The sequence below is a fragment of the Miniopterus schreibersii genome (assembly GCF_964146895.1).
Source record: "Miniopterus schreibersii genome assembly, chromosome: 13".
Lineage (NCBI taxonomy): Eukaryota > Metazoa > Chordata > Mammalia > Chiroptera > Miniopteridae > Miniopterus > Miniopterus schreibersii.
Window position 1 is genome coordinate 41,079,392 of NC_138113.1, and position 13,364 is coordinate 41,092,755.

General features: G+C 46.5%; 1 protein-coding gene across 8 annotated transcripts in view; it reads right to left on the reverse strand.

Annotated features, from left to right (window-relative positions):
* The window catches only part of SFXN5 (sideroflexin 5), a gene marked incomplete at its 3' end in the record, with an annotated part of 101,009 nt that overhangs the window by 63,688 nt on the left and 23,957 nt on the right, over positions 1 to 13,364 (reverse strand). For all 8 annotated transcript variants that reach the window (XM_081155936.1, XM_081155938.1, XM_081155935.1 and 5 more), the window contains 3 exons: positions 4,940 to 4,966; positions 4,337 to 4,391; positions 2,470 to 2,495 (listed from right to left, as the gene is read on the reverse strand). In XM_081155936.1, coding sequence (XP_081012062.1) covers positions 2,470 to 2,495; positions 4,337 to 4,391; positions 4,940 to 4,966 — 108 coding nt within the window. The remainder of the gene's footprint in view (positions 1 to 2,469; positions 2,496 to 4,336; positions 4,392 to 4,939; positions 4,967 to 13,364) is intronic.

Here is a 13,364-nt window from a genome sequence, read left to right on the forward strand (position 1 = left end):
AACCATGTTGGACCATGAGGTAATTTTGATGATAGAAGACAGCACTGAGAATGGTTAGAAAAAGGAAAGCCTGGGTTCCTGACAGGACTGTGGGGATCCGCCTACCTCCAAACTCTTTTGATATGAGAGAGAAATAAATTAAGCCACTGTTATTTTGAACTTTTTAATATGTAGATGGTTCTGATCCTAACTGATATAATCATATAGTATGCTACAAAGAAAACCACAATACATCTCAGATGGCAGAATTGTAAAGGTCACTCTCTCTGAAAACAAGATAAACTAGAAAACAATAACAAAAGAATATATTTTTTAAAACCCACTTGGGATTTGAAATGTGTTCTTCTACCTAATTAAAGCGAAAAGATTGAATCCTCTGATTAAAGAGGATTCAAAATTATAATTTCAAATTTATTTAGAAATAAAAACATAGATCACTATATGTGAGAACATATTAGATATAGCCAGGTATCAGATACACTCAGGAGAAAATTCACAACCCTAAGCAATTTTCATTAGAAGAAAAGAATGAGAATAAATAAATTAAGCATAAAACAAAAACAAAAAAGTAAAAAACAAAAAACATCTACCACAAAATAAAAGAGGCCAAAAGGATATTATAAAAACGAAAATGAATAAATAAATTAGAAAACAAAAACAGAAGAACTGATAAACACATCTAAGAGCTAATTTCTAAACACAAGTCTCACAAATCCAGTTATTTTAAGAAAGGAGATGGAGATGAGATGTAGGAACAAGACTCAAAATCGATCCAAGGAAAAATCATTAAAAGCATTAAGATTCAAAACTTTCTACAACAAAGATACCAGAGAGTAAAGGGCAAAGAGCTGGGAGAAGAGATTTACAATATATATAATTCAAAGGATTAGTGTCCAAAATATATAAAGAACTCTTACAAATAATTATGAAAATACAGGCAATGGAAGAATGGACAAAGGATGTGAACAGGAAATTCATAGGTGATGTATAAAGGGTCAATAAATATTGAAAAGAAGCACAATCGTTTTGTTGTTCAGGGAAATAAAAATTAGGACCATAATGAGATGCTACCTTTCTCCCATCAGACTGGAAAAAAACAACAAACAAACAAACAAAAACACTAAAAATATATGAAATCTAACCCCTCTGAAGAGAAATTTGGCAATAGCTATTAAAAATTTAAATGTGCACACTCGGCCATTTACACAGAAAATTCACTGTCTAGAATGGGCCCTTGAGAAATCTTCATACTTGTGCCAAAAGAACTTTACAAGGATTTTTCACAGCACTTTATTTCTAATTAGCCAATAATCAGAAACAACTTAAATCTATCACTAAGGGAGAGAATACTACTCTGCTGGAAAAACGACGAATGGATGGATGAATGAATAAATGAATGAATGAATGAGTGAGTGAATGAATGAGTGAATGAATGAAGTACATCTTTATGTAAGCAAACAGCTACATGTAATCAGCTAATTGTAGATAAAGAAGTATAGTGTTATATTTTAATAGAAAAAATACAAAATAAAAATAATAGTCTAAATGATGATTCATATATATGCAAATACGTAGAAAAAAGCCTGAAAGTTCATACCCAATTTCTAAGAGAGGTTACTCCTAGGAGCAGATGTGGGGTTGAGGGGTTGCCAGAGCAACTTTTAGGGTTTTTTGTATTGTTTGAATTCTCAGCTGAGATAACATAGTCATGTATTACTTACATAACTTCTAAAATAGTCTTAAGTTCCTGGTGGTAATTTTGAATTCCAAGAACATATTCATGTATTACTTATATGATTTTATAAAATATACAGGGGAAAATTTTTTAATCCTGAGGATATTTCTGAACTCCGAAGATAAAGAGAAAAAATACCAAAGGATCCCAAGGGGATGTAGGAAAAGTTTATCTACAAAGGAAAAGAAAGAGGTTTCGGAGATGCTGACGATGCTATAAATCTTCATCTAAGTGATGTTTACTTGGACAAGTTCACTTGGAAAACCTATCAAGCTATAAATACATTTATGATGACTGTACCTCTCTCTACATTTGTTTTACCTCAATATAAAAAAATTTAAGAGTAAACTTAACCCTGATTCTAAAACTGAACAAAAAGAAGACTGAATCCTTTCTGAGTTCATTTGAAACCTTAGTTTCTGACTTCCCAAGATTTGGGGGCAACTTCCCTGTAACCAAACCAACACGTCTTAATGACAATACTCCGGATGGAAAATGTGCAGAAATGAAGGCACCTCGAGGCTGTGTTGGGGTACACTGGCATACCTTCTACAGAGAGAAGTTTGACAATACAAACAGGAGAATTCAAAAGAAATGTATGCTATTTTATCCAGCAATTCCTTTCCAGGATTTCATCCTAAATCAACACTCAGTCAAATACTTATGAGCAGTGATATAAAGTAATACATTAAAAATTTTTTTAGAAAAAAATATCCTTTGAAGTTAATACTTACAATTGGTGTCCCAAAAGGAATGTAACCTGTGAGGGGAGAGAGAGGAGTCAGGCCTTATAATCCCACCCACTCCGCCCCACGGATCTCTCCGCTGAGACATCCTGAGGCTTCTGGGCTTGAGTTTGGCAGTGGCCCCAATGAAGGGGCACAGGTCAGTTAGGGGAGGGGAGCCTCTGGCCCCCAGACCTTTTCCCAGCTCAGCCCTCCCCAGCGCAGAGGGGTCCCCCAGCTTTCCTTTCCCTGTTCCCCTTTAGCCAAACAGTTCTCACTCCCCTCCGAAGCCCAGAGGCCCATTCCTGAAGGCAGGGCTGCCCACTGCCCGGGCACCACAGCTCCACACTTGGCGGCCCTGCCATCGTTTCCTTCATAAGGCACCACGCCCTGCCCACACTCACTACATACACTGCAATGTCTTCGAAGGCCTCGGAATGTCTTCCTTCTTCCCTTAGCTTGTCTTTCGAGCATGTACCCTTACTTCCCTGGCATCATGATCATTGCTAGAAAGGAAATTCCCTACCCACCTGGGATGTGTACCTCTAAGGACCAGAGCTCTTTCAATCGCTAGTACCCTGGCTAGACGTCCTCAGCAGAGCAGAACAGAGCTGGCGTGGCGCACAGTCCGGCCTTGGGCACAGTTTCCTCATGCTCATGGACCTAGACTACAGCAAGGCTCCCTCCGTCACGCCCACTGCTGCCAGTGGGCAGCCTCCTGTCCCCAGCCTCTGGCTTACGGCAGCTGGGAGCTGGATGGCATCAAACCACGCTTATTTACCTGAGCTAAGTCTAAAGCAGAGGTTTGCACCCTGAGGGTGCATAATTGTGCACGCGCATGAGGCATGACTCTCCTCCCTGCATCATTCTGGAGAGAGGCCCAAAGCTAGATTAGAGGTGACCGGACTTAGGGGGAGAGCCTGCTATGGCCTTGTGCAGGGACTGGGGAGCACCCACAACAGCGGCTATAAGATACTCACAGCCTTCACTTCCTTGGAGTTCCTCCTGGCAAGGCAAGGGGGTCACTGGGCGCTAACCACCCCAACCTGCATAAGGATGTCACATGGTTGTTTGTTCTCTCGCCCCCATGAGCACAGCTGTGAGTCTGACTCCGGGCAAGACCTGTGGCCCCTGAGAACTGTAAGCTGGATAATTCCGCCCGCCCAGCCAGTGTGTGTGCAAATGCTTTCTAGGCTATCAGGTTCATATATACAGAACTGTCCTAGTGACCACAGGGCTGGGACTTCCCTGGGGGCAGGGATCTTACACCTACTCTCCCACTATCCCACCCCCCACCCACTGGTCTCCACAGAATAGAACTCATGGCGAATTCCATGTGTGTGCAGTAGGGCAAATATAATGCAGACACACTGAAGGGCAGGTTAATAGCAGGATCAGAGACCAAGGAGTTAGTCTGGGGATTAACTGCCTGAGTGGGGAGCAGGACCTGGAAGGAAATCACGCAACATGCGCAGGTAGGAGAGGAGTGACTCAGGAGGCAGTGCTTGCCCACAGCAGGTGTTACCCTTGAGGCTGCCAGTAAGTGAGTGGCATACAACCTGGGGACAGGGGCACAGGCAGTAACCTGTGGAGGACCCCACTCCACCCCGGCTGCTCAGGCAGAAAAGACACTTTTTATTTTTATTTTTATTATTTTTTTTTAGAAAAGGCACATTTTTAAAAAGCTCCATAGGTGATTCTGAGGCCTGGCCAGGGTTTTGTATGGTTGAGTCGAGGTTAACCTGCAGGTGCCAGTGAGGCCGTGTGTGCAACAGGCTCCATCCCCTCCTCAGGCCGGGACATCCAGATGGTCCTGGAGCTGTGACCATGGTAAGTGGCCCTGGCTGGGCAGAAACAGAAGGTCCCAGGGGCTTACCTGACATTCTAAAGGGCATGAAGATCTTCTCATTGGTGTCCGGGTGTAGAATAGCCTGGCAAGAGCAAGGAACGGAGCACAGGGTGACAGTGGGAGAGGGAGGGGGACAGGGGAGAGGGAGGGAGGGAGGCAGGAAAGGAGAGCCCCCCCAGGATGATTCAGATGACCAGTAGCTGTATCTTGCCTTCTGGCCAGTCAGTCCTTTCTTACCATCCAGGGCAAGAGAAAAACTAAAACACGGGCCGCAAAGAGCAAGTATCCTCTGACTAATGCTCAAAGCTGAACGCAGGGAGGGCAGGACCCTGTCTGCCTTGCAGGCCCTCTGAACCCCCATGCCTGGCACACAGTAGGCATGTAACAAGGATTGGGTGGAAGGAGCCACAGGAAAGAAGCTTAGTGGGCCCAGGAAAAGGTGGGCTGGTCTGAGCTCCAGTTTTCAGAAACTCAGGCCCTAGGTGCTGGGGGAGAAGGAAGGGGAGGGGTGGCCAGGAACAAAGGGAAGGAGAGAGGCTGGGCACACAATAGAGGGATCCCAGGGACAGGCTGGGGCAGGGTCCAGGAGAGCGGAGAGGAGGGAAGGAAAAGAAACCAAAATTGGATTACCTGCTTGATTTTCTGTGCACTCCAGAGCTGGAAGGAAAGAAGGAGGAAAAGACTAAGGCACATATCAATGTAAGGTCTCAAAGCCACATTTTCTAACCAAGAGATCTAGCTCCAAAGGGCTTAAGAGGCTCAGGCTGTCCTGGTCACCCCAGGTCTGGCAGTTACCCTGAGGATGTGGCATCAGAGACCTCAAAACAGCAGAGCTAGGGGATCTGGCGCAGATCATTTAAACAAGGGGTCCTCAACCCTGGCTGCTGTAACATTGCTTAAAGAATTCTTCCAGCATCTTTCTAAAGCTTCCTAGCTGATTCTCAGGTAGGGTCAGGTGAGAAGCCTGATTTAAATGAAGATCTTTCAACTGTCTCCCAGAATCACTGGAGGCAGCAGAAGGATTTTTTTCAGAGGTAGGCGGACTGTCTGGATTCCCAGCTTTGTCACTTCTACCGCTGAGCCCCAGTTTCCTCATCTGTAAAATGGGGATAATAGCTGTGCCTCTAACATTGTTGAAAGATATATATGCAAAGAGCCTGGAGCAGCACTGGGCACATAGTAAGTGCTTTAGAACGGCTTACTGTTGTAGATATTATTATTCCTATTGTTGCTATAAGAAGGTTGTAGGGAGAAGAAGATTGCTTTCAAATGAGTGATAAAAGTTGTCTCTCTCCAGCACCAGCGTGTTGCACAGGCTGGAGAAATAGAACAATCTGTCAATTCCTTCAAATGATATAAATACTGTTTCATTGAGTCTAAGACATCGTTAATCCTAAAACACTATTATGTGCCGCTAAGTAAGAAAACAATGACATAATGCCAAGACCACCATCAATAAAAAGACTCATCCCATTTAAGAGATGTTAAAATGTGATAAAATAGGCCTTTTAGAATCAAGCAAACCTGGTAAATAAAGATTTACACTGTGGCAAACCAAGGGAAACCAATTTTCATTTCCCTTTAGGCACAGAGTGAACTTTTAATGGATCAAGAAGGGCAAGGGGGTAAGATGGAAGATGAGGCCAGCAGTTGGTGTTCAGTTTTGTAACAGAACAGTTCACTAGGCTTCCTTTATATGGCAATGTTGTTGCCTGGAATATAAATTAAGTTGCAGAAGGCTACTGGGTAGTAAAAATAGAAGTTATAAAATTGATATATTAAAGTTTATGCATTATACTCACAGCAGAGTCCCTCAAGCCTTAATTCACAGCCTAATTACTCTTATTTTAGACACATTTCAAACATACTTGATTGTCTGCTATTCCAGGAAGATTGGAGGCAGCAGAGTTTTAAAAAATAATAATTGCAGAACAGAAGGGACTGAGGAGAGAAAAACCAAATGCAGAATCACTGGTAGCCAAAGGAGGAAAGTGAGAGCATACAGCAAAGATGAAAAAAAGATAACAGGCTGACCCTCCCTGGCTGAGAAAGTGCTTTCCTGAAGTGTACCCCCAAATCCCAGTACCATTTTAGGTGCGAGCCTCTCAGCACTGTCCCACAGCATCTCCCTCAGCACTGGCCACACAGAAAATCCAAAGCTATTCTAAAATTAAATGCTATTTTAAAAAGAACTCAAGATTTCTTCATACAGTTCTTTGGGAAAAAAAAAAAAAAATCCCCATGATTCTGATGAACAGCCTGGGCAGGAAACACTGACCTAAGACATCAAAGGACAGTGTAAAGAGCAGTGTTAGAACCAGGCAGGCCTGGGTTCAAATCACTTATTGGAGGTGTGGCCTTGGGCTAATTACATTACCTCTGTGCCCCAGTTTCTCCATCAGTGAAATGGGCTGCTGTAAGGGTAGAGCAGATGCTTGATGCTCTCAGGCAGTCTGCATCTCCCTTTAGGCTCACAGCTAAGCCTACACTTCCCAGCTCCCCTCACAGCCGGGTGGGTCACCCACATGACCCAGTGCTTGCTAGTGGCCTGTCATGTTTGGCACTTCCAGGCCTGGCCCCAAAGTGTCCCACAGAGAATCCAGTGGAGGAGGAGGGGGCCCTAGAAGACGGCAAAGTCATGAAGTGAAAGGAGTTGGGTCCCTGGACAATGGCATGTGCCAAGTCCCTGAGCTGCACTGAACTCTGACATGAGTGAGAAACAGACCTTACTGTATAAGTCCCTGAAATCTGGGGATTGTTTGTTACAGCACTTGGCTTACCCTGACTCATACAGAGGTTTAAATGAGATATGCGTTTCTAAACTACTTGGCCCACAGAACATGCTCCATTAATGCCTAAAAGAGAGAGTCATTCAAATAGCAATATTTTTAATAGACTTAATTGATTTTTAAAGTAACTTCATGTCTATTGTTTTATTCCTTCAACATGCCTGTGTGGTGAGTAGGTTATTTTCAGATAAGGTAACTCGTCTCAGAGAGACTAAGTAATTCAGCCAGAGTCCCATGGGCCTGGTGGCTGGATGGACAAGAGCGCTCAGGCCTCCTGGCCCCCAGGCTCATGTCCTCCCTGCTCTCCAGGGTCCCCTGGAGGAGATGGAGGTATGGTCTGGCCAGGGTGACTGCCATGCTTGAGGCACCAGAGGAGGAAGGGAACCGGCTGACATCATCCTGAGGGTGCAGGACCTCCTGGGAGCCCGGCAGCAGCTGTTCCTCACCAGTACCTGCTCCTCCCGCCCCACGAAGTCCAGCCTAGCAGCACCTGTAATCCATGGCGGCATCTGTGTCCCTCAGGTTCAAAGACGGAGGCCTCTACCTCCACCCAGGGAGCAGTGATGGAGTCAGGTGCTGGCTTATCAGCAAAGGCAGAAGTTCAGGAGGGCTGTCAGCAGGGAGGCCAGGAGCTCAGAGCTCACAGTGTTCCCCACCCCCCAGGCAGGCTAGTGTCACCACAGATAAGGGCAGTGAAAAAGCCTCACATGATAGGTGAGTCCATGCTTTTCTCTTTTGCTAAGCACTCCCCCGCAGAGGCACTGGGACTTGAACCCAAGCAGTCTTGTTCCAGAAGCCCCACTCTCAGTCACCACATGCCCGCATCTCTAATGCCAGCATCCCAAGCACGCCGCTCCGTCCCCTGTCCCCTGGCATCTAATGTACTCTGGGGATCTTTCCACATCAGCGCAGAGAGCACGTCCTTCTTCCCGAAAGAAACCTTGAAGGGACACGTTGAATATTGTGAACTGTGCCTATTAGTGGACTTTTAGGCTATTTCTCATCTTTTTTTATTGTGGTAAAATATACGTAACATAGAATTTACCATTGTAACCACTTTTTAAGTGGCAGTTCTATGGCATTAAGTCCATTCACACTGGGGTACAGCCATCAGCAGCCTCCATCTCCGGAACGGACCTTCTCACCTTCGGCACCTGTGCCCTGCACCCAGTAAGTACCAGCTCCCCTCCCTCCTTCCCCAGTAAGTACCAGCTCCCCTCCCTCCTTCCCCAGTAAGTACCAGCTCCCCTTCCTCCTTCCCCAGCTCCTGGCAACCTCCATTCTTTCTGGGAATTTGACCACTCGAGATATTTCCTATGAGTGGAATCATACAATATGTGTCCTTTGTGACTGTCCCATCTTTTACTGTTACAGCCATGCTCTGGTGAATTTCCCTGGAGTTATATCATTATTATATCATTAGCATTTTAAGAAAAAGAATAAATGTGTTCAGATACCTCTGCAGAGCACAGAAGAAACTAACGGTTACTCGAGAGAGAGGCAGTGGGCAACTGGGGAACATGGAAAGGGAGACCTGTTTTTCATTCTCTACTTTTTTATATCTTTAGAATTCTGTACATTGTTCATATGTTACTATTCAAAAAGAATTGTTAAAAAAAAAATTAAGAGTAATCATGAAAAAAACAGATACAGGGTGTACAACTTCTGAGCTCTTTATTGACCTCTATGGCACAAACTGTTAACTGTCTGACAAAACCTATGTCCCCTTCTTCCAGAGTAATAGAACAGAAGTGGGCAGGTAGCTGACCTGCTGCACTACATTTCCCAGCCTCCTTTGCACGGCAGGTGGCTGACTTGCTGTACTACATCTCCCAGCTTTCTTTGCAGTTAGGCTTATCCACGTGACTGATCCCCGCGGCGGGGGGGGGGGGGGGCCGCCCCCAGCATCTGATAGGAGGAGAGATGTACCTTTCCCTAACCAGGGCCTCCCCTCCCATGCTTTCTATCCCTTTCCTCTTAGCCAGGTTGTGCTACGCAGAGGACAACCCAAGGAGACGGTGGAGAAACATGATGAACGGAGCCTGGGTCCCTGAATGATCCTGTGGAGCAGAGCCACCTGCCCACCTGGAACTTGAACTGTTACATGGGCGAGAAATAAATTTCTATGTTATTTGTGCTGGATCTTTTTGTTACAGCAGTTAGCATAACCCTAACTAAGATAACCCAATTGGAGTTAGAGAAAACTGCCTCCTATGATATCAGACAAGCCTTTCCGGAGGCAGAAGGAAGGAATAAAAGCTAAGACAGTGCCTGATGCTCTTCTCATGACATTTGGCAATGTCTCACCTCAGGAGGATTTGCAGTGAGGTGGGAGGGACATCTCCATTTTAAACTAAAATTCCTAGCCATGATCTGATCTCGTTCAGACTCACCCCAGACTATATTAACAATAGTCAGGGTCATAGATTTTGGCCCTGGCTCAGCCTCTAACTTGCATGGTCTTCCTGTGCAAGTCACCACACACGTTAGACTTACACTGTGTTTTAAATTAATCAGGCAGGAGAAGGGTCAGGAAGTGGAAACAAGTCTCTCCAGGGCCCCTTCCTGTCTGATGATGCCAGGCCCAGTGTAGAGAGAGGGCAACGTGAGGACTTGGATCTGATTCCCAGGTCTAGGCTTTTCCCTGGAACCTGCCGGACCCATGAGTAGGACGCTGGATGCAGAAATGGCAGCAGGAATTGCCCACAAACCAAGAGCTGGTTGCTAGTTTAAAGTTTCATGAGCCAGTCCTGCAAACAGGTTACAGATGGGATGCAAAGCATTCAGTGGGAGCCCAAAAGAGATGCAGTGGACGGTCCCTCCACACTGAGAATCTAGGACAGGGAGCCCCCAGCATCTTCTCGGCAGCCTGCGGAAGCAGCTCCACTTTAAACTATAATTCCTTGGCGTGACCCATCTCCTTTGGGCTCAGCCCATTTCCCTCTGAGCCCATGGCTGGACATAAAAATGTGCAGCCTTGACCCCTGGAACTGACGGGCTGCAGCAACAAGCCAGAGTGGAGCTGAGACTTTGGACCTTGCTTGATTTTGAACTTGGGGAATGAGGGCAGAGGGGGGTGTGGGAAGCAGTCTTGGTGAGAGGTTGCTGGAACAAGGCAGAAGTTTGCTGATTTCAGAAATGGCCTGAGTCTCAGCTGAGCTGCCAACTGAATCTATTAGAAAAACCCCGATGTAGAGACCAAGGGAAGGGCAGAGGGTGGGCGGGCCCCTAACAAGTTTCAGAAGGAGAAGCCCCACCTTCTAGGGGCAGAGCTGGGCATACCCCCAGCACCAGACCCCAGACGGTAGAGCTAACTGCCCAGGCCACACCCCCAATCTGGCTTGCTCCCCTTCCCCTCTGCCTCCTTCCAAGCTGCTTCTCCAAACCCCTGAAGGCAGCAAAGACAGAGCCTATTTAAAACAGCCTCCAGAAGGTAATTAAACAGAGCCTGAAGGGGATCCTTCTGCAAGGCGAAGGCTGCTTCCATAAAATAAAATTTTTAAATCTTCATAATTTAGCCCAGCCAGTATGGCTCAGCGGTTGAGCTTTGACCTATGATCCAGGAGGTCGCAGTTCGATTCCCAGTCAGGGCACATGCCCGGGTTGCGGGCTCCATCCCCAGTAGGGGGCGTGCAGGAGGCAGCCGATCAATGACTCTCATCATTGATGTTTCTATCTCTCTCTCCCTTCCTATCTCTGAAATCGATAAATATATATATATGTGTATATATATATATATATAAAATCTTCATAATTTATCACTTGGGCCAATCCCATTATTCCTTACCATTAATTTTGTTGCCATGGTTACTCCCAGGCGATATGTACATATGCAAGTCTATGTGGGGTGAAGGTACCCCCAATTCTACAGATCCCTGAGAGAAGGCACGCTCACCTGGTTCTGCAGCCTAGCACACAGCAGCAGCCACGAGCCCCCAACCAGGCAGCTCCTCTCAGCGCAGAGAATGGGCCTTGGGGCCAAACCTGGATTTGAATTCCAGATCTCCCACTTGCTGGCCGTGCTATTTGGGGCAACTTAATATTTATGAGCCTCCACTTCCTCATTTGTAACATGGGGATATGAATACTTATTTTCAAGGTTATTGCGAAGATTAAAGAACATTCATTTGTTCAGTGAATACTTATTGTGCACCTATTATGTGCTGGGCCCTGATCTAGGCATTAAGAATACATCAGTGACCAAAAAAGAGCAAAGATCTCTGCCTTTATAGAGCTTACATGCTAGTGCAAACAGGCAGTAAGCAATAAAAAGAATAAATAAGAGAATTCTCTGGTACGTTAGAAGGATGGGTTCTTCAGGACACGTGGGAAAATAGAGCAGGGTGTGTGCTAGCAGCGGGGATGGATTTTTTTTTTTAATTTATGGTAATGGTGTCTACACAAAAGGAGAAGGTGAAGGACGAGGAATGTGAAGGGGACACAGGCCAGGGCCACAGCTTCTGGCATGGGGAAGAGGGATGGAGAGGCCAGGCTGGAGCTGGGGTGGAAGAGGGAAGAGAGCGACACAGGGGCTGCATCCCCTCCACCCCCACGAAGCACCTCTAGTGCCTGGGCCCCACTTTCACCCTGGCCCCCTAAGATTCCATCTCTTGTCCTGCGTCTGGCCCTAGTGGCTATTTCTTTTGTTCCCCTTGACTTTGTTTCCCTGACAGAGTCTTAAGTATGATGATGCTTAGGGCCTGACAGTAGTAAGTTAGGTGGTTAGGGTAGTTTTCATTGAGATGACATTGAAGGAAATACTTGAAGGAGGGAGTGAGCCGTGCAGATACCTGGTAGGAGATGTTCTGGCAGAACAGCCAGCGCAAAGGTCCTGAGGCAGAAGTGGGCCCACCCAGCACATTTGAGAGACAGCAAGGAGGCCAGTATGACTGCAGTGGACTGAGTAAGGGGGAGATTAGGAGGAGGAAGGTCAGAGAGAAATAGGGGCTTTGTAGGCTATGTTAAAGACTGTGGCTTTTACTCTGAGTAGAAAGGAGGGCACTGTGGAATTTCTACTAGAGCAGTGTCTCTTAACAGAGGGGCGATTTTGCACCCAGGGAACATCCGACAATGTTTGGTTGTCATGAACTGGGAGGGGGTGCTGCTAAACATCCTACAGCACACCGGACTGCCCTCCCCCCAACAAAGAATTATCCAGCCCCAAATGCCAATCATGCCGAGGCTGAGAAACCCTGAAGCAGAGGAACAAACAATGTAATGCATGTTTGAGTAGATCACTCTGATTGCTGTATGGGGAATGCACAGGGGGACCCAGGTAGAATGGGGAGACCACCCAGGAGGCTACTGCAGTGACCCAGCCCAGAGATGCGGCTGCAGCATCCAGTACAACACCCAGCACATTATTCAAATGCTCCAACTAGTACTGATCACTTGCCTGTTCTGTGTTGACTCTAAGGGCCAACCCGGGTCAGCCCAGAGGGGCAGGGTGCTTGACCAGCATCCCAGAAGTTTGAGGCCAGGGGTCAGGGCCAGGTGGGGGGTGTCAGCCAAGCCTTCCTTTCAACTAGCTTCTGACAAACCTACTGACACTCAGAGAAGATTTGGGGCACAAGTATTTTAACTCAGTATTTTCTATGCTATTTTCAGCAAAGCCCAAACACAGCTGACCCCATTTCCTCTCTGCTAGAGGAGCCTTGCAGGATCTCTTACATCCCAGCTGTCCTCTTCCTTGGTAGGTTGCAGTCCCCATCCTGCATGGGGCCTCTGAGCAGTTGATATGTTTTGCTAGGTGCAGCATTAGCACTTAATAAGGGTGGGCTAGGCTCAGACAGCATGGCTCAGCAGTTGAGCATCGACCTGTGATCCAGGAGGTCGCAGTTCAATTCCCAGTCAGGGCACATGCCCAGGTTTGGGGCTTAATCCCCAGTAGGGACACGGTGTGCAGGAGGCACTCAATCAATGACTCTCATCATTGATGTTTCTCTCTCCTCTTCTCCCTTCCTGTCTCTGAAATCAATAAAGACAAATTTAAAAAAAGAAAATGTGGCATTTTTAAAAAATAATTAAAAAAATAAGGGTGGGCTGGTTCCCAGCCTCTGAGCTACGTGGAATGATGAAGAACCACCACGCAGAAGCCTGCAGTGGCTCCCAGAGACCTGCTCGCCCCCCTCCTGACCACTCCGGTAGCTTCTAAGCTGGTTTCCTCAACAGCACCTCCCCCTCCCCCATTCCCCAGGCACCCACCAGAATGATTCTGCCACAATACACTTTCATGCTACTCCCTTGCTCAAGAGCTTCCAACAGCT